The sequence below is a fragment of the Fukomys damarensis genome, unplaced genomic scaffold, assembly GCF_012274545.1.
Source record: "Fukomys damarensis isolate Sample0158 unplaced genomic scaffold, DMR_v1.0_HiC HiC_scaffold_20, whole genome shotgun sequence".
NCBI lineage: Eukaryota > Metazoa > Chordata > Mammalia > Rodentia > Bathyergidae > Fukomys > Fukomys damarensis.
The window spans coordinates 8,821,574-8,838,153 of NW_022900932.1; the positions used below are offsets into that span (position 1 = coordinate 8,821,574).

Below are 16,580 nucleotides of genomic sequence, written 5' to 3' on the forward strand. Positions count from 1 at the left end.
CAGGTGCTCAAGTGAGGCTTTTAGGACCCTAGAAAGGAAGTGATGCTTAAACAGGAGGAGAAAACCGTGGACAACGTCTTCCCCACATCCTCCAGGATCAGTGCTTTCGAACCGGCCCACGCAGGGCCGGCCAGGGCCAGACCCGACGTTCTAGCCCCTTGGTCCTGATCTTCTAACCTCTCCCAAACCTCCGTTATGGGGTGGGAAAAATGTAGCCATTGGTCCCTGAAGCCACCATTTGCTCTCGTATTGGCCGAGTCTGAAAAAGAATCGTCTTCTTATTGGCTAGAAGGCAAACCCGGAGAAAGTCCATTGGCTCGGTGGTCCGTCCGTTAGGAAGGCGGATCCAGACCGGCAGGGGAAGGGGCGCGGGGGCGGGGGGCTCACGGTTGCCGTGGTTACGCCGAGGCACGTGCACAGTCCCGGAAGCGGCGCGGGGAAGCTGCTAGGCGCGCGCCTGCGGAGGAAGCGCAGCCCGGTCCGCGCGGATCCTGTCCGCCCGGGCCATGGAGTCGCTGATCGAGCTTGCACCGCGCTGTCTTCCACTTCTGCCCTTACTGCTGCTGCTGTTGCCGGCTCCGGGGCTGGGCCCGAGTCAAACCCGGGCAGAGGACACCGACTGGGTCCGGCTGCCCAGCAAATGCGAAGGTGAGAGGGCGGGGCCTGGGCGGGGCTAAACTCCAGGCTGGGAGCAGGGACCCACTGGGTGCTGGGGTGGGCGCTGGGCACCGGGGTGCCTGGGATCCCGTGACACGAGCGTAGGGCTCGGGGCCGCGAGGAGCAGCAGATCTCCTGGAGGTGGGGTGCATGGGGCGTCGGGGAGACGTCGTCAGGAGTCTGCAGGGTAGTGAGAGTAGCAGGTGAGGAGAAGTGGGGAGAGGGCACCCAGAGGAGAGCAGGCCTGGCCTGGCAGCTCCGCAGCGTTTGCGGAACCGAAACGGGAAGCAGCCGCTGAGACTCCCCTCGCCTCCCTCCCTGCTGTGCAGTGCTCTGTTGCCCCCTCTGACAGCGCCTGAGGGGCTCGGTCTGCTATTCAGTTTCTGGTAGGCACCCAGGAGAAGTGTTTAGAACACGAAGAACGAAGTGGTGGGCCCTGGGGTGTGGAGGAAGGAAGAGGGTCCTAGGCATTAAGAGGGGCACTTTGCAGGAGGCATGCAGCACTGGGAAAATGGGTGGAGGAGGAAGATTTTAGGAATATTGAGAAAAGGTAAGTCCCCAAATCGTAGAAGCAGAAGCAGGAACGGGCATCTGTAATTCCAGCACTCGGGAGGCTGAGGCAGGAGGGTTGTAGCGAGTTTGCAGCCAACCTGAACTACTTAGTGTGACCCTGTCTCAAAAAGCAAAAACAAACAAAAAGAAGCGGAAGCAGGTGTTTCAGCAGTCTGGCCAGGGATCTAGGACTATGAGAGCCCCCCCAGTTCTGTTTCCTCTGACCTTTCAGTCACCCTTTCCATCCCACCCTCTATCCCCAAGACCCCGCAGAAAAATTGGCTCTGAATCCTGTTCATCTGAATTCAAAGCCTGCGCTGGGCCAGATGTTCCCTAAGCTCTGCCTGTGGGGTGAGTGGTTTGTAGCACATAATCCTGCCATTTGCACGAGGAGGAGTGAGCTGATCCTGAGGTCCCAGACCTCACTGGTACCCAGTGTGGGTTTGCCCTGTTGGGTGCACTCTGCCCCCTTCCTCTGGTCCTGGCTGACCTCCCTTTGGGTGTTTCACTTCCTCTCCCCTTCACTTTCTGATTTATTCTGATACCCAAGAGTCCCCACCGTTCCTCTTACGATTCTCATGGCCTGAGCAGCTCACATTTCGTTGGCTTCAGAGGCATCCACAGACCCAGCAGCCCAGAGCTGGCAGAGATCTCAGCGATCATTCCAGCCTAACCTCATTTTGTAATTGGTGAAGATTAATTTACAAGGGATTTGCAGTTGCAGACTGGCTTGGCAAACTCCAGCCTGTAGGCTGCTCTTAGTATGGCGTTTATTATCGTTTCTGCACCTTTGTTATTAAGTGTTGGTGGGGTCTGGCCCAAAAACGCTGCCTTCAGGCTCCCTGGCCAGGTGGGAACAGGCTCTTACTGGAGCAAGGAGAAGCTGCCCAGAAAGGAGCAGGCATCCGGATGCCCCTGGGGGTCGGGGCCTGTGCCATGAGCTCCTCCGAGTCCTGTTCTGGGAGGGCTCTCAGAGGCGATACCTGGAAGAGTTGGAAGCAAGGTTGTGGCTGATGGGTAGAAGAGAGCGGATGTCCGGGCCGGGGATTTAGCTCAGTGCTTCTGCTGCCTGCCTTGCAAGCTCGAGGTCCTGAGTTCGATCCCAGGCACAAAAACAAAAACAGAAGAAGAAAGAAAGAAAAAGAAATGTATGGTGAATTTAAAATTTTATTGCAAGGATCCAGGGATTTAGCTTAGTGGCCTAGCACCTGCCTGGCAAGCACAAGGTCCTGAGTTCTATCCTCAGAGCCAAAAAAAAAATTTATTACAGTAAATGACATCATCATGAATCTCTCTCAGACTCCTTCCTTCACACTCATCCCATTGTTCTTGTCTCTCTGCAGCAGCTCTGGAGTCCTCTTTCGTGAGTGTCTGAGGTGGCACTGCTGTCCTAGCTGCCTTGATGTCCTGAATTGATTCAAAATGTTTCCCTTTTGTGGTTATTTTGACTTTGGGGAAGACCCAAGACACATGGTGTCAGATCTGGTGACTGAGGTAGGCGAGGACACAGCATAATGTGTTTATCAGCCTGGTCCTTCTTCTGGATGCCACTGGGCAGTAGCAGTCACCATTTTTCCCCCCTGGTACTGGGAATTGAATCTAGGACCTTGCACTTGTGAGGCAGGTACAGCGCCATTGAGCTAAATCCCTGGCCCAATCCCCATATTTTTGATCACACGTTATGAAGACACTCAGGAAAGGACTATAGAGCTGCTGCAGGAAGTGACAAGGACAATGAGATGAGGGTGTTCCAAGAGAGGGGGAGGATTTTGAGGGGATATTTCTTTTTCTTTTTTTTTTTTTTTTTTTTTTTTTTTATTTTTTTTTAATTTAAGACAGGGTCTCACCATGTAGTTCATTCTGGTCTTGAACTTACTATGTAGCCCAGGCTGGGCTTGATCCTCCTGTCTCAGCCTCCCTAGTGCTGGAAACTGAAATAAATTCTTAAAATTTAAACACTCACTATATATTTTGACTTCTCTGTATTTTTGTGGTAACTGGTTTTTGCCACATTCTGCTGTCAGTGTTGTCACGGTGCAGGTGGCATTTGGTCTGCACACTGAATTCCATTCCTTTTTTTTTCTCTCTCATTGAGTTTATTGGTACATTTTAGGCATACAGTATGGTTGCATTCATCATTGGGTTCTTGTACCTCTGAATTCCATTCTTAGGCCTCAGTCACAAGCGTGGCTGTGTCAGCCATGGCACCAAAGCCTTCACTGTGTAGAGTCTCAGGCCAGAGACCCAGGAACAACCCGGTGCACAAGGACACTGGCGATCCTTGTAGTCTGGGGAGAGACTCAGGAAATGACTGAGCTCCTTAGGGAGAGCAAGGAGCCTGCAGAGCCTTTGGGATTACTCCTGGAGGGCTGCCTGGAGGCCGAGGTTAAATGCAGTGTCTATTAGAAGGGTAGGGATGCCTAGGGTGCTTCGGCTCCTTTCCTGCAGTGATGGTCTACAGTGCTGCCTGCCCCATGAGGCTCAGTGTCCAGGAAAGGGGGCCTTGTTTCTGTCTGAACCAGGCAGGGACTGCTGCACAGGGCTTGCTTACTGACCGAGGAAGGGGAGATGGGACAGCACACGTCCAGAGACAGCTGGGCAAGGCCTCTGGGGCTCTAGAATACATGAAATCGGGGTAAACAGCCATGAAAGAGCCTAGGATGGTGCAGACCTCGGGAGGCTGAGGCAGGAGGATTGCCTTGAGTTCAAGTCCAGCCTGGGCTACATAGCAAGATCCTGTCTCAAGAAACCAAAACCAAGGCCTGGGATTTAGCTCAGTGGTACCATGCTTACCTCGAAAGCACAAGGTCCTGAGTTCAATCCCTGGTACCAAAACAAAAACAGAAACAAACAAAAAAACCCAAACAAACAAAAAAGAGTCATAAAAGATATTTAGGGAAGCCGGGGATTTAGCTCAGTGGTTCCACCGCCTGTCTTGCAAGCACCAGGACCCGAGTTCACTACCCAGTACCAAAAAAAAAGATATTTAGGAGAGGTTTGGGACATGTTAATAGGGACGACTGGGTGATGTAGGGATTACTGTTAATTTTCCAAGTTTTGTAATGATTTTGATATGGGGAAGGTGTTTGTTCTTGGGAGGTATGTGAAAGGTATGTGCTGACATAGGTGTGGGGAAGGGTCCTATTTGCAGCTTTTTTTGTGTTATTGGGGTTGAACTGGGCACTGACTCACATCCTCACCCATTTTTTTTTAATAGCAAAACATTTATTGGTACATTTTAGGCATACATAATGATAACACTCATCGTGGGAAATTTGCACCTGTACATAATACATCCTGCCTCTTTTTTCCCAGTATTCCCTCCCCTCAAGCCCCACGTACAAAAGCTTTGTTTCCATTTTTCCTTCTACTTTCACTTTTTTCTTTTCCCTTCCTCCTCCCTTGTTCCCTTTCCCATTTGAACATTTTCTTCCCATTTCCCAATATCTCTGATACGTTTTAGCCGTTATTACCACTTTGGTTTTGCACACCAGAGAAACAGTTGGTATTTAAACATGTGCACCTGATTTATTTCACTTAAGAGTATGGTCACGGGGTCCATTCATTTAGCTAGAAATGTCTCAAACGTATCCTTCTTCTTTTTCTTTTTTGGAACCTGGATGGAACTCGGGTCCTTACACTTGCATCAAATGCATCCTTCTTTATGGCAAAGTAGTACTGCATTGTATAAAAAACTACATCTGAATCTCTTCATCGTTTGATGGGCACTTGGGCTGTTTGCAAGATTTAGCTATTACACACTGTGGGGCTGTAACATGGGTGTGCGTATATCACTGTGGTTTGATGCTTTTAAATTCTCTCAGGAAAATACCAAGAAGCGGAATAGCTGGGTCAAATAGAACCTCTAGTTTTAGTATTTTGAGGACTCTCCACACTGATTTCCACAGTGGTTGCACCAGGCCACGCTCCCACCAACAGTGGAAAGGGTTCCTTTTTCTCCTCAACCCCTCCAGCATTTGTTTTTGGTTGATTTCTTTTCTTTCTTTTTTGTACCAGGGATCGAACTCAGGACCTTGAGTTTGTGAGGCAGGCATAGTGCCACTGAGCTAAATCCCTGGTCCATGGTTGATTTCTTTGTGTGTGGGGGGGGGGTACTGGGGATCAAACTTGGGTCCTTTTGCTTGCAAGGCAGGTGGCGGAACCACTGAGCTAAATCCCCGGCCCCACCATGGTTGATTTCTTGATAACAGCCATTCTTTCTGGAGTGAGATGGAATCTCTTGAATGACCAGTGATATTATGTGGGGGTACTGGGGATCAAACTTGGGTCCTTGTGCTTGCAAGGCAGGTGGCGGAACCACTGAGCTAAATCCCCGGCCCCACCATGGTTGATTTCTTGATAACAGCCATTCTTTCTGGAGTGAGATGGAATCTCTTGAATGACCAGTGATATTGAACATTTTCATAAATTTTATTTCCTAGCAATTCTTTTGTATGTTTATTTTTTGGGGTTTTGTTTTTGTTTTTGTACTGGGTATCAAACTTGGGTCCTTGCACTTGCCAGCAGGCGGCAGGACCACTGAGCTAAATTCCTGGCCGCCTCAGCTGTTTTTATTTTGAGACAGGTCTCCCTGTGTTGCCCGGCCTGGCCTTGGGTTGTGGAGAGAAATAGTAGCAGCAGGTCTATTTCTCCATAAAACCCCATCCCTTATAATGTGACCAAATAGTTGGTTAAAAGATGTTAACTCTGAGGTCAGTCAACTAATCACAGTACTTTCCTTTTTGTTGGGATTTTTAAAAATCAAGTTTATTTTGTTTCATTTTATTTTTGGTTTGGGGGATTTGAACCCAGGGCCTCGTGAATACTAGACAAAGATGCTCCTACTGATCTATAACCCAGCCCTCTTTTTTTTTCCTTGTGGTTCAGGGAATCGGATCCACAGCCTCGGGGATGCTATGTCTGATTCATTTGTTCTTTGACAGTCTCACTGTGTAGTTCAGACTGGTTTTGCACTCGCTAGGTGGCCCAGTCTGGGCTCAAACTCCCAGTCTTCCTGCCTCAGCCTCCTGAGTGCCAGGATTACAGGCAAGCGCCGGCACCCTAGCTGTGTGTGAAGCCTTTAGAAGTTAGGAGGGGCGCGAGGGCTTGGGTAAGCTGACTCCTGCCTGCCTGGAGCCGTGCCCTGGCCCGGCCAGGAGCGTTGCTTGCCTGGGTCGTCTTGCTTGGGCACTGGCCTCCCTCCTGGCTCCTGTGCGCTCAGGCCTGGGCGGTGTCCTGTGTCCCCACTGCAGTGTGCAAGTACGTCGCCGTGGAGCTGAAGTCTGCCTTTGAGGAAACGGGCAAGACGAAGGAGGTGATTGGCACGGGGTACGGCGTCCTGGACCGCAAGGTGGCGGGCGTCAGATACACCAAGTCGTAAGTGCGCAGCTCGGGCCCCACCTCCTCCTGCTTCAGGGTCGGGGCTTGGCGATCGCCCTTCCTATCCCTCTGGGTGGACCTGCACCGAGGGAGAGGCTGGCACTCACAGAGGCCCCCTCCAGTCCTTGTCTGCACTGCAGTCCTCATCTGTAAGAGCAAGCGTGGAACTGTCACTGCTTCTTGCCTTCAAAAGATATTAAAATCAAAACCTGAAAGGAATGTCTGTTGGCCATAACCCTGCTTTCAAAATGTACTGATGTTTTCCCAACAAAATTTGATGTTTTGCTTTATTAAAAAATCGAGCTGTATATGGTGGTGCACCCCTGTAAACCCAGCACTTAGGAGGCTGAGGCAGGAGAACTGGTGTGAGTTCAAGGCCAGCCTGGACTACTTAGCAAGATCTTGTCTCAAAAGCATAAATAGGGCCAGAGGTTTAGCTAAGTGGTGCACAAGGTCCTGAGTTTGATCCCTGGTACAAAAAAAAAAAAAAAAAAAAACATGAATAAAGGAGCTTCATTCTCTGAGCATGTGCACTCTGCCTTTAAATATGTCCTATATCTCTCTCTGTCTCTAATAAACCTTCTCACGTCTCTCTAAAAAAAATTAATGGGATGGGGATTTAGCTCAGTGGTTTCACTGTTTGCCTTGCAAGTGCAAGGTTCCCAGTTTGATTTCTGGTACCAAAAAAAATTTTAATAAATAAAAACTCAAGGTAGAGCCCTTGCCTAGCGTGGACCAGGCCCCAAGTTCCCGCCCCAGTTCATCAAAAGATAACTGAATGAGCGGATAGGCCGGGGTGTGGCTGGGCACGAGCAGCCGGGGTTCCAGAGCCGTGACCCTGCTCTCTGGTCTGTGTTCCAGCCTCCCGAGCCCGCAGGCCCGATGAGCTGTCTCCCTTCCAGCTCTGCCTTCCCGTCGTCGGTGAGCCAGCCACGCCAGTGCTGGGCAGCAGGGCTGGAGGGACGCGCCGGGCCCGGGAGGGGACTCAGCGCCTCTCTGCTGCTGTCTCGGCAGGGACTTGCGGTTGATCGAGGTCACCGAGACCATTTGCAAGCGGCTCCTGGACTACAGCCTGCACAAGGAGCGGGCCGGCAGCAACCGCTTTGCCAAGGTGGGCTCTGCCACACTCTCGCCCAGGCCCGCGTCAGTGTGTGCGCGTGCGCGTGCTGAGCATCCCAGGAGCCCTCCTGCCTCAGCCTACTCTTGGATTGGTGGTCTCATGCTCAGCGGCATCAGGCACATACATGACCTCCTGGGCCTCCTGTCAGGGTCCCTCCTTGAGTCAGACACAGATGGAAGTGTCCGGGTAGCAGCGCTCATGGGGACCTAAATCCCTTGTGTAAGGAGGAACCAGTGAAGTGCGGATGTGCAGAATTTGGGGAGATTCAGAAGTCACTTGGGGACTGCAGTGGTTACGTTTACACCCCCAGGCCCATGCAGCACCTCCCTATACCCCATCTGATACCCAGCTCACACTGAATACATTGTGCACAAAGGAAGTAGCTGCTTCTAACAGGCCCTTCTGCTAAAATTTCCCCCTAAAATCCCTTCTTAGTAGCCAGGTATGATACATGCACCTGTAATCCCAGCACTCTGGGAGGCTGACGCAGGCAGTCTCAATGTCAAGCCCAGCCAGGCGTGGTGGCTCATGCCTGTAATCCCAGCACTTGGGAGGCTGAGGCAGGAGGATCGCTGTGAGTTCGAGACCAGCCTGGGCTACATAGTGAGTTCCAGGTCAGTCTCAACTACATAGTGAGATTGTGTCTCAAAAAACAATGATAACAAAAAAAAGTTCAAGCCCATTCTGGACAATTTAGCAATTTAGTTTGACTCTGTCTCAAAATTTAAAAAATACATAGGGGCTGGGGATTTAGCTCAGCGGTTCAATGGCCTGCCTTGAAAGTGCAAGGACCCGAGTTCAATCCCCGGTACCAAAAAAAAATTACAAAAAAAAAAAAACAAAAGGGCCCATATGTGTAGCTCGGCATGAAGTGAAGGCTCTGGGTTCAATCCCTAGTCCTGAAAAACAGTTACCTGACTTTAGCTCATGAATCCATGTTTGCTTTACTAAGAAGTGTTTAAAATTATGTTCTGCTGGGCGTAGTTGCCCACACCTGTAATCCTAGCACTCAGGAGGCTGAGGCAGGAGAATTGCCATTAATTTGAGGCCAGGCTGAAGTACATAGCCAGACCCTGTCTTGGGGAAAAGAAATAAAATAAAACAGTTAAAAATCAAGTTATTTTCTGTAGCAAACAGGAAAAAACTTCCCACCAGCAGGGGCGAGGTTGGTCCCTGAGTGTTCACAGCTAGAGCTGCCTGTGAGCTCAGCCCCTGTCCCATGTGTGTAGAGCAAACAGGCAAAACCACGTGCGCACACCACTGCCGTGTAGAACAGGGTGGCAAGGGAAAGTACATGGATGTTTTGTATTCTGCTATTTGCAGTGCTGCAGATGGAACCCATGGCCTCACTCATGTTAGGTGCGGTACCCCTGAGCTATGGGCCGTGTGGTGTGTGTGTGTGTCTTTAGGAAGAGGGAGGAGATGGGCAATGTGTTGGCCCTGCCCAGCAACAGAGACAGTTTTTACAGAATAAAGGGTCCTTCCTGCCTTGGCTGCTTCCTCTTCCTCCTGCCAGGAAGAACCCAGAACAGGGTGTGCCCAGCAAGGTGAAGGAATAGCTGAGAGAAAAGGAATCTGAGTTAAAAGGCCTGAGGGCAGATGGTGTGGTGGTATATCCTGTAATCCCTGCATTCTTGGAGGCTGAGGCAGGAGGATTGCAAGTTTGAGCCTGGGCCACAGAAAAAGATAACAAGGTCTGGGGATGCAGTTCCGTTCAAAGCCTGAGGGCAACAGCTGACCTTTTGAAAGGCTGGGGAGGGGTTCAGGGATGGTGGGCAGCTGCCTGAAAGGGGCAGGAAGGCCTGGTCAAGGGCCAGAAGTCAGGTCCTCAGCCCCAGGGCAAGGTAGGTAACACAGCTCCGTGCCCCAGGGCATGTCGGAGACCTTCGAGACACTGCACGGCCTGGTGCACAAGGGCGTCAAGGTGGTGATGGACATCCCCTACGAGCTGTGGAATGAGACCTCCGCTGAGGTGGCTGACCTCAAGAAGCAGGTACGGGAGGGGCAGGAGCTGGTGACCCTGGCCTCACCTTGGTGGCTTCAGTTGAAGCCCAGCTGCCTGCCTGTTGTGGGGTCAGGAGGCTTGGGGAGCCCCTGGGAGTGAGGCAGGTGCTGGGGCCGGCCGCGCTGACCCGGTGTGGTGTGTCCTGGCCCACAGTGTGACGTGCTGGTGGAGGAGTTCGAGGAGGTGATCGAGGACTGGTACCGGAACCACCAGGAGGAGGACCTCACCGAGTTCCTGTGTACCAACCATGTGCTGAAGGGCAAGGACACCAGTGAGTCCTGGAGGGGACCACGGGCGGGGACAGAGGGTGCCCCGGGGACACAAGAGGCCCCGACTCGGGCCAGGGCCGCAGCCTCTCCCGCCCCCTGCAGGCTGCCTGGCAGAGCGCTGGTCCGGCAAGAAGGGTGACACGGCTGCGCTGGGAGGGCAGAAGGCGGAGAAGGGCGGCCAGGCCAAGGCGGCCAGCGGCAGCAACAAGCAGAGGAAGGAGCTTGGGGGACTTGAGGGGGACCCCGGTGCCAAGGACGAGGAGGAGGGGGACATCCAGAAGGCATCACCGCTCCCACACAGCCCTCCTGACGAGCTCTGAGTGACTTCGAGGCTGAAGAGTCTGCCGTGATGCTGACCCGGGCTGACCCAGCTCAGGACCAGGACGGGCACCCAGCGGCTCCGGTTCCCCTCCTGGCCCAGAGTCTGGGTGGCCGCAGAACTTGCAGAATCCATTGTGACTCGGGAGGGACAGGGACAGGTGCTGGCACCAAGCACAAGCCCTGCAGCGTCTGAGAGCACCTGGCTTCCGACTTCCTCCCCCCCACTCCGAGAAGCGAAGACTGCACCCCAGCCCTGTACCCCCTCCTGCGGGCTCGAGTAAAGATCTGTTGGCGTTTTGGTTGTGACTCCTGCGTCCTGGCCCCAGGGGTCCTGCGGCACCCATGGGTCTCTCCTGCCCCTAACGGTCCTCGTTTGAGTGGCAATGTGATCGATTCTCGGCCTTTTGGCTAAGGTCAAGTGGAGTGGCAGTGTGGGATGCTTGGGGCAAGGCCCCGCGCGGTGCAGTGTCCCTGGGCAGGGTGGCAGCTGCCCTCACCCTCTGCCCCTGCCTGTTCCTCATGCCTTGTCCCACTCACGCTGCCTTTTATCACCTGGTCTTGTCCCCACACCTCCTTCACGTCATTTTTCTGGCCTCCTCGCTGCTTCTGCCGCCCCCGGACCTGCATCTGCCCTGCCTGCTCTTGGACCTTGTTCCCCGATGACCACACTCGGTCACTGCCGAAGTCTCAAGGGGAGGACACCCTGCCCTGCAGTAACGCGTGGTTACCGTGTTCTGCCGGTGGTGGGGTGGTGGACAGGTCCTCCCAGGCTGTCCCAGGCAGGGGCAGGGACTTGTTAGCGCTGTCGACTTGAACCCTGACTACACGTGGAGGAGGTGGGGTCTGTGACAGGTCCTTTTCATTAGTGGCATAGCTGAGACGCACACTCAGACTCCAAGGGCTTCCACTTCCCCAGCTGCCAGGGTCCTCCCCTCTGCACCTGGCCCTGCAAGCGGCGTTCACACTCGCCTGGTTCGGTCCCTCGGGCCTGGCCCACCACCTGCAAACCCCCAAAGGCAAATAGGAACAGCTGGGCCAGGGCGAGTGGAGCACGCACCAGGCCCTGCTCGGCCCTAGCCCATCAGAAAGGCAGGCAGGAAGTGGCCTCGTGGCTGGCATGGAGGGTGAAGGAGAGCAGGAAGGTTATGCTGTACCAGGTGAGTACCCCATGGTACCTCTCCTGCCCTAGGCCGGGGGTGGGTGCTGCAGGGAGTCAGGCCCAGCCCAGGAGTGGCTCCCGGACATGTGGAGAGCAGAGCTGCAGTAGCTTTGCCTCTACTCAAGGCTGGGACTTGGTGCGGCCCCAGTCTCTGCCTCTAGCACTAAGTGCCCCTGCTGCAGTGAGCTGGGTACGGGAGGAGCTGGGGTCCTGGGTCAGGAGTCAGTTTGCGGCTCTTGGGCCAGTCTGAGTTCCCTTTTTGTCACTAACCCACGTCTGTCCCCAGAGTGCCCTATCTGCTTCCGGGGTGTCGGCCCAGGGACCCAATTGCAACCCCACACCTGAGGGCAGCAGCACTGGGAAGCCTTGCTCTTTGACCTGTGGCTGCTTCAGGGATCCTGCTGTGCCCCCAGGGCCAGCCAGTGGCATTCCCCAACCCCCATCAAGCCTGGTCTGGAAGGAGGGAGCAACTGTGCCCCACTTTTGCACACAACCCCCCCCCCCGCCATGCACTCGGGCAAACCTAACAAATTAACCAAATTTCAGTTCTGTGTCAGAAACCCTGTTAGATTTCCTTTCTGCACCTGGGAAGCTTGTTTAGGTGGCTGGTGTGTTGCAGTCGGTCTGGGCTTCACAGCAGCCTGTGTGCTGAGCAAACATCTCTGCCTTCTCTGTTGTTTCCGGTGTGTTGGGGATGGAACCTGGGGGCTGCATGTGCCAGGCGAGTGCCCACTGCTGAGCTGCACCCCAGCTCTCAAGAGAACCCTGCTGTCCTAAGGGGCAGGGCCCCCGTGGAGCCCTACTGGATCAGGGTCTTGTCCTCAGAAGCAGCTTCTCAGACCCCAGGTGGACCCAGCTCTCAGTGCTCCCATTAACCACACCACTAGGGCTGATGCAGAGGTACAAACCCCAAGCTGGTTTCCTTTGGTTCAGTGGCCGGTCATCACCTGCCTCCAATGGGTTAGACCTCACCTCTGCCAAATAGAGATGAAGACTCCCAGGCCCAGACAATGAAGGCTCCGGGTCCCCTCATGGCTCACTCAGGGTGCCTCCTAGAGGCCAGCTCCTGGCTCCAGGTGGATGTGTGGATTTTCCACACAGCACCCTGCTGTGTAGTGGGACTGAACCCAGGGTCTCTGTGCTAAGTTACAAACACAGCTTTTGGGGGAAAAAATGATGAAACGGTCTAAGTCCTTATTTGCCCAGCTAGGTTCAAACTCACAATCCTGTCTCAGCCTCCCAATTTGTGTTGTTTTAATGTAAATTGTGTTAGAATGAGGCAGAAAACTATCATTATTTAAACCCAGACCTACGAGGCCTGTGGTGTAAATGGTGGCCCCTTACCTGTGGAGCCCTGATCGCCCAAATGTTCACAGAAGCCCTGCGTGCAACACTGCAGGTCTCAAGCATGAGCTGGGGGCGGAGCCCAGGGCTTCTCACATGCTGCCAGAGCTCTTATCACTGAGCTACACTCCAGCCCTCCCCTTTTGGTACCAGGGATCAAGACCTTGTGCCACAGTGCTGAGCTAAATACCTGGCCCCAGCCCTTTTTATTATTTTACTTTTTGCAGTACTGGGAATCAAACTCAGGACCTTGCACTTGCCACATCCCCAGCCACCCAGCCCTCTTTATTTTGAGATAGTCTAAGTTGCTTAGGCTGGCCTTTAGCTTGCAGTCATTCCGCCTCAGGCTCCAGGATACCTGGGACAGTGGGTGTACACCACCGCACACAGAGTGCCTAAGTCTGTTGCCAAGGACCTGCTGGGAGGGCAAGTGTGAGCCCAAGGTGCCATCACTTGTCCAGGCCCATCGGAGACCACCTGTGTGCTAAGTGAAGGCGATTACACCATCCCTGGGCGCCCTCCAGCTCCAGGCTGCTGCTGAGGTAGGGTTAGGGCAGGAGAGGCGCCTGTTCTTTAGCTGGAAACACAGAGGCAGGTGGGAAAGGCTTTTGTGCACATCTTGGACTTGTTTGGTGACACCTGCCTGGCTCTGCCTCAGAGAAACCTGAAGAACCTGCTCTGGGGAAGAGCCTGTGCACGATGTGACCAAAGCAATGTGACAGCAAGGGAGCAAAGTGCTTCCCCCAAACTTCTCCCTGTGGAAAGCCAGTGGTTTAAGTGGTTGTGTGGGTGGAACCTAGGGTCTCTGCACTGAGCTTCAGCCCTAGTCCCTTTTTTTTGGTACCGGGGATTGAACTGAGGCCCTTTTATATTTTTTATCTTGAAGCAGGGCCCTTAAATGCCAGACTGGCCGAGTTTACCAGCCCCGTTTGCCTTCTTGTAGTAGGGATTCCTGGCATGTGCCACGGAGCTGGGCCAGAAGATCCGGATTCCAACTCAAGGCAAGAGGCTCGATGCAGCAACCGCCCAGCCCTGGCGGCCTCCTTCAGCGGGAAAGACATCCCCCCTCCCTGCTGGGCAGTCCAGCCCCGCCCGCCCAGGGCTCATGTCTGCATGGATTTTGAAGTTTTCTTCCTTTCTCAACTCAGGTGAGGTGGAGTGGGCGATTGATCGGACTGCGGAGCCGCGTGTCAAGTGCGAAGGGAGCCAGTCTGGTCCTGGCCAGCGGAGGCGTGGCCGGGTAGAGCCAGGCAGGGGCGTGTCCCCGCGCTCCCCTGCCATTGGCCAAGTGTGGCAAGGGCCGCCGATAAATGGGGGCTGCTCGTCTCTAGCACAGAACGAGATGGTAGACACCGTGTACCGCACCCGCTCCCTGGGTGTAGCAGCCGAGGGGCTCCCGGACCAGTATGCGGACGGGGAGGCGGCACGCGTGTGGCAGCTATACATCGGGAACACCCGCAGCCGCACGGCCGAGTACAAAGCGTGGCTACTGGGGCTGCTACGCCAGCACGGATGCCAGCGGGTGTTGGACGTGGCTTGCGGCACAGGGTGAGGAGCAGGGGGACTGCGGGAGGTGACCCGGGACAGGTGTCACAGGTGGAGCTCGGGCTTGTGGGGTTCCGGGCCAGCAGATCCCTCGCTCTGCCGTTGCGCCTCCGCGATGGCCTTAGGCAACGCCAACTTGGTCAACATTTGCACGTGTGGAGTACGCCATGCCCGGAACTTTCACACGCTCCTGAAGAGGTGGCAGAGCGCCCACTACTGGGGACCCTTCAGGGCTTCCCGGAGCCTCCCCTGCCCCTCCCTCAATGGGTCTGCCACCATTGTATTGTTTGGTACCTGGGATCTAACTCAGTTCCTTGTGCTTGCGAGGCAGGTGGCAGCACCGCTGAGCTAAATTCCCGGCCCCCGCCGGTGAAAGGGTGTTTTTTTGGCAGGGGGTGGGTACTGGGATCGGACTTGGAACCTTGCGCTTGCTTGCCAGGCAGGTGGCGGAACCACCGAGCTAAACCCCTGGCCCTGAAAAGGTGTAATGTTAAAGGAAAAAGCCCTGGTGGCCAGGAACGGATCAGTGAGGGTATGTGTGGTCAGGGACAGGAGGCTGAGGTGCAATGCTGTGCGCCCTGCCCTTCCCCAGTGTGGACTCCATTATGCTGGTAGAAGAGGGCTTCAGCGTGACAAGTGTGGACGCTAGTGACAAGATGCTCAAGTATGCACTCAAAGAGCGCTGGAATCGGCGGCGGGAGCCAGCCTTCGACAAGTGGGGTAAGTCTGTTCCTCCTGGGCAAGGTCAGCTCTTTTACACGGGGGTGGGGGACGGCAATATTACTGTCCTTTCCCTGAAGGAGGAAACTTGGGCCTCACAAGAGGTACCAGGGATCAAGAGCCAGACTTTATTTTCAGTTCTGGAGACTGAACCCAGGGCTTTCACACTGAGCTACTTTCCCAGCCTTTCTTAAGACAGGGTCTAAGTGGCTCAGGTTGGGTTTGAACCTACAACCCTCAGCCTCTGAATGGTGGAGACTAGTGGATGTGAAGAGCTAGGTGGTGGTGTTTTGGGTTTGCTTTTTGGTACTCTGAACCTAGGGCCGTTGAGCAGGCTCCATTCAGATAGTGTCCACCACCACGGTCATATAACCCTTTGCAGTCCCTCCTCCCAGTCACAATCCCTAAGCACAGAGCCCTGCTTCCTGCTCAGACTCCCCATCCTTGACGGTCCCCTCATGTGAGGGGAGCCCAGTGTTCTGCAGAAACACCCTTGGAGGAGCTGGCCCTGCGATGCTATTCCCCTTTCTCTTCCCATTGCTGGCTCCCTAGTCATTGAAGAAGCCAACTGGATGACTCTGGACAAAGATGTACCCAGGCCAGAAGGTGGTGGCTTTGATGCTGTAATCTGCCTTGGGAACAGTTTTGCCCACTTGCCAGACTGCAGAGGTGAGGGGTGTGGCCCTGGTGCTTCCTTTCCTGGCATCTGCTTTCTGCCCCTGGAGGGAGATGTGGGAGGGAGGTTGGTGACGGCCTCTGCTCTTCCTGGAGCCCAGGTGACCAGAGTGAACACCGGCTGGCGCTGAGGAACATTGCAAGCATGGTGCAGCCAGGCGGCTTGCTGGTCATCGACCATCGTAACTATGACCACATCCTCAGCACAGGCTGTGCCCCTCCAGGGAAGAACATCTACTACAAGGTGGGCCCTGGGGCAGACACACGTGGGTCCACAGCCTTGGGGGTTGCAGAGGCTAATGCAACCCTAACACCGCTTCTAGAGTGACCTGACCAAGGACATCAGGACATCGGTGCTGACGGTGAACAACAAAGCTCACATGGTGACACTGGACTACACGGTACAACTGCCAGATGCTGGCCGGGATGGCGCCCAGGGCTTCAGGTAGCACCTGGCTGGGTGGGGGTGGGGAGTTGCTGAGTGCCGAGGCCACAGCCTCACAGTCTGCCACCTGGTGCAGCAAGTTCCGGCTCTCCTACTTCCCGCACCGCCTGGCGTCCTTCACAGAGCTGTTGCAAGCAGCCTTTGGGGGCAAGTGCCAGCACAGTGTCCTGGGTGACTTCAAGCCTTACAAGCCGGGCCAGGCCTATGTTCCCTGCTACTTCATCCACGTGCTCAAGAGGACAGACTGAACGTGACACCCCTGGAGCAGTGATGTGGCTCAAGCAAAGAGGCAGACACAATACAGCCTGTGCCTGTCGATGCCCTGCCTGTGTTTCTGTCAGGACCAATGACCCCCTTCCCACCATGGCTGCTCTCTTCCCCTGCAGTCC

At 54.5% G+C, this 16,580-nt stretch overlaps 2 protein-coding genes across 4 annotated transcripts; both read left to right on the plus strand.

Moving 5' to 3' along the window:
- Positions 1-391: 391 nt before the first annotated feature.
- On the plus strand, positions 392-10,608 carry Cnpy3 (canopy FGF signaling regulator 3). Of its 2 annotated transcripts, none has more exons than XM_010617636.3 (6): positions 392-648; positions 6,462-6,585; positions 7,603-7,699; positions 9,579-9,701; positions 9,867-9,984; positions 10,085-10,608. In XM_010617636.3, the coding sequence occupies exons 1-6, from the start codon at positions 507-509 to the stop codon at positions 10,300-10,302; spliced, it is 822 nt and encodes a 273-aa protein (XP_010615938.1). In that variant the 5' UTR covers positions 392-506; the 3' UTR covers positions 10,303-10,608. The 2 variants fall into 2 exon arrangements, with proteins under 2 accessions (XP_010615938.1, XP_019062114.1); XM_019206569.2 differs by lacking the exon at positions 392-648 and adding an exon at positions 771-860 and having other exon boundaries at positions 10,085-10,607.
- Positions 10,609-14,052: 3,444 nt separating this feature from the next.
- On the plus strand, positions 14,053-16,516 carry Gnmt (glycine N-methyltransferase). 2 transcript variants are annotated; one of them, XM_010617635.3, is made up of 6 exons: positions 14,053-14,354; positions 14,944-15,071; positions 15,624-15,740; positions 15,848-15,990; positions 16,070-16,147; positions 16,268-16,456. In XM_010617635.3, the coding sequence occupies exons 1-6, from the start codon at positions 14,149-14,151 to the stop codon at positions 16,364-16,366; spliced, it is 771 nt and encodes a 256-aa protein (XP_010615937.1). In that variant the 5' UTR covers positions 14,053-14,148; the 3' UTR covers positions 16,367-16,456. The 2 variants fall into 2 exon arrangements, with proteins under 2 accessions (XP_010615937.1, XP_010615936.1); XM_010617634.3 differs by having other exon boundaries at positions 14,060-14,354; positions 16,070-16,191; positions 16,268-16,516.
- Positions 16,517-16,580: the final 64 nt, after the last annotated feature.

What these genes read in the sequence shown, in the direction of transcription:
- Cnpy3 (XM_010617636.3), top strand. Translation starts at nt 507, where the DNA reads ATGGAGTCGCTGATCGAGCTTGCACCGCGCTGTCTTCCACTTCTGCCC. An exon ending in GGCGTCAGATACACCAAGTC is followed by an intron (nt 6,586 to 7,602) that starts GTAAGTGCGCAG and finishes CTGTCTCGGCAG; the next exon opens with GGACTTGCGGTTGATCGAGG. An exon ending in TGGCTGACCTCAAGAAGCAG is followed by an intron (nt 9,702 to 9,866) that starts GTACGGGAGGGG and finishes CCTGGCCCACAG; the next exon opens with TGTGACGTGCTGGTGGAGGA.
- Gnmt (XM_010617634.3), top strand. Translation starts at nt 14,149, where the DNA reads ATGGTAGACACCGTGTACCGCACCCGCTCCCTGGGTGTAGCAGCCGAG. An exon ending in GACGTGGCTTGCGGCACAGG is followed by an intron (nt 14,355 to 14,943) that starts GTGAGGAGCAGG and finishes GCCCTTCCCCAG; the next exon opens with TGTGGACTCCATTATGCTGG. An exon ending in GATGGCGCCCAGGGCTTCAG is followed by an intron (nt 16,192 to 16,267) that starts GTAGCACCTGGC and finishes CACCTGGTGCAG; the next exon opens with CAAGTTCCGGCTCTCCTACT.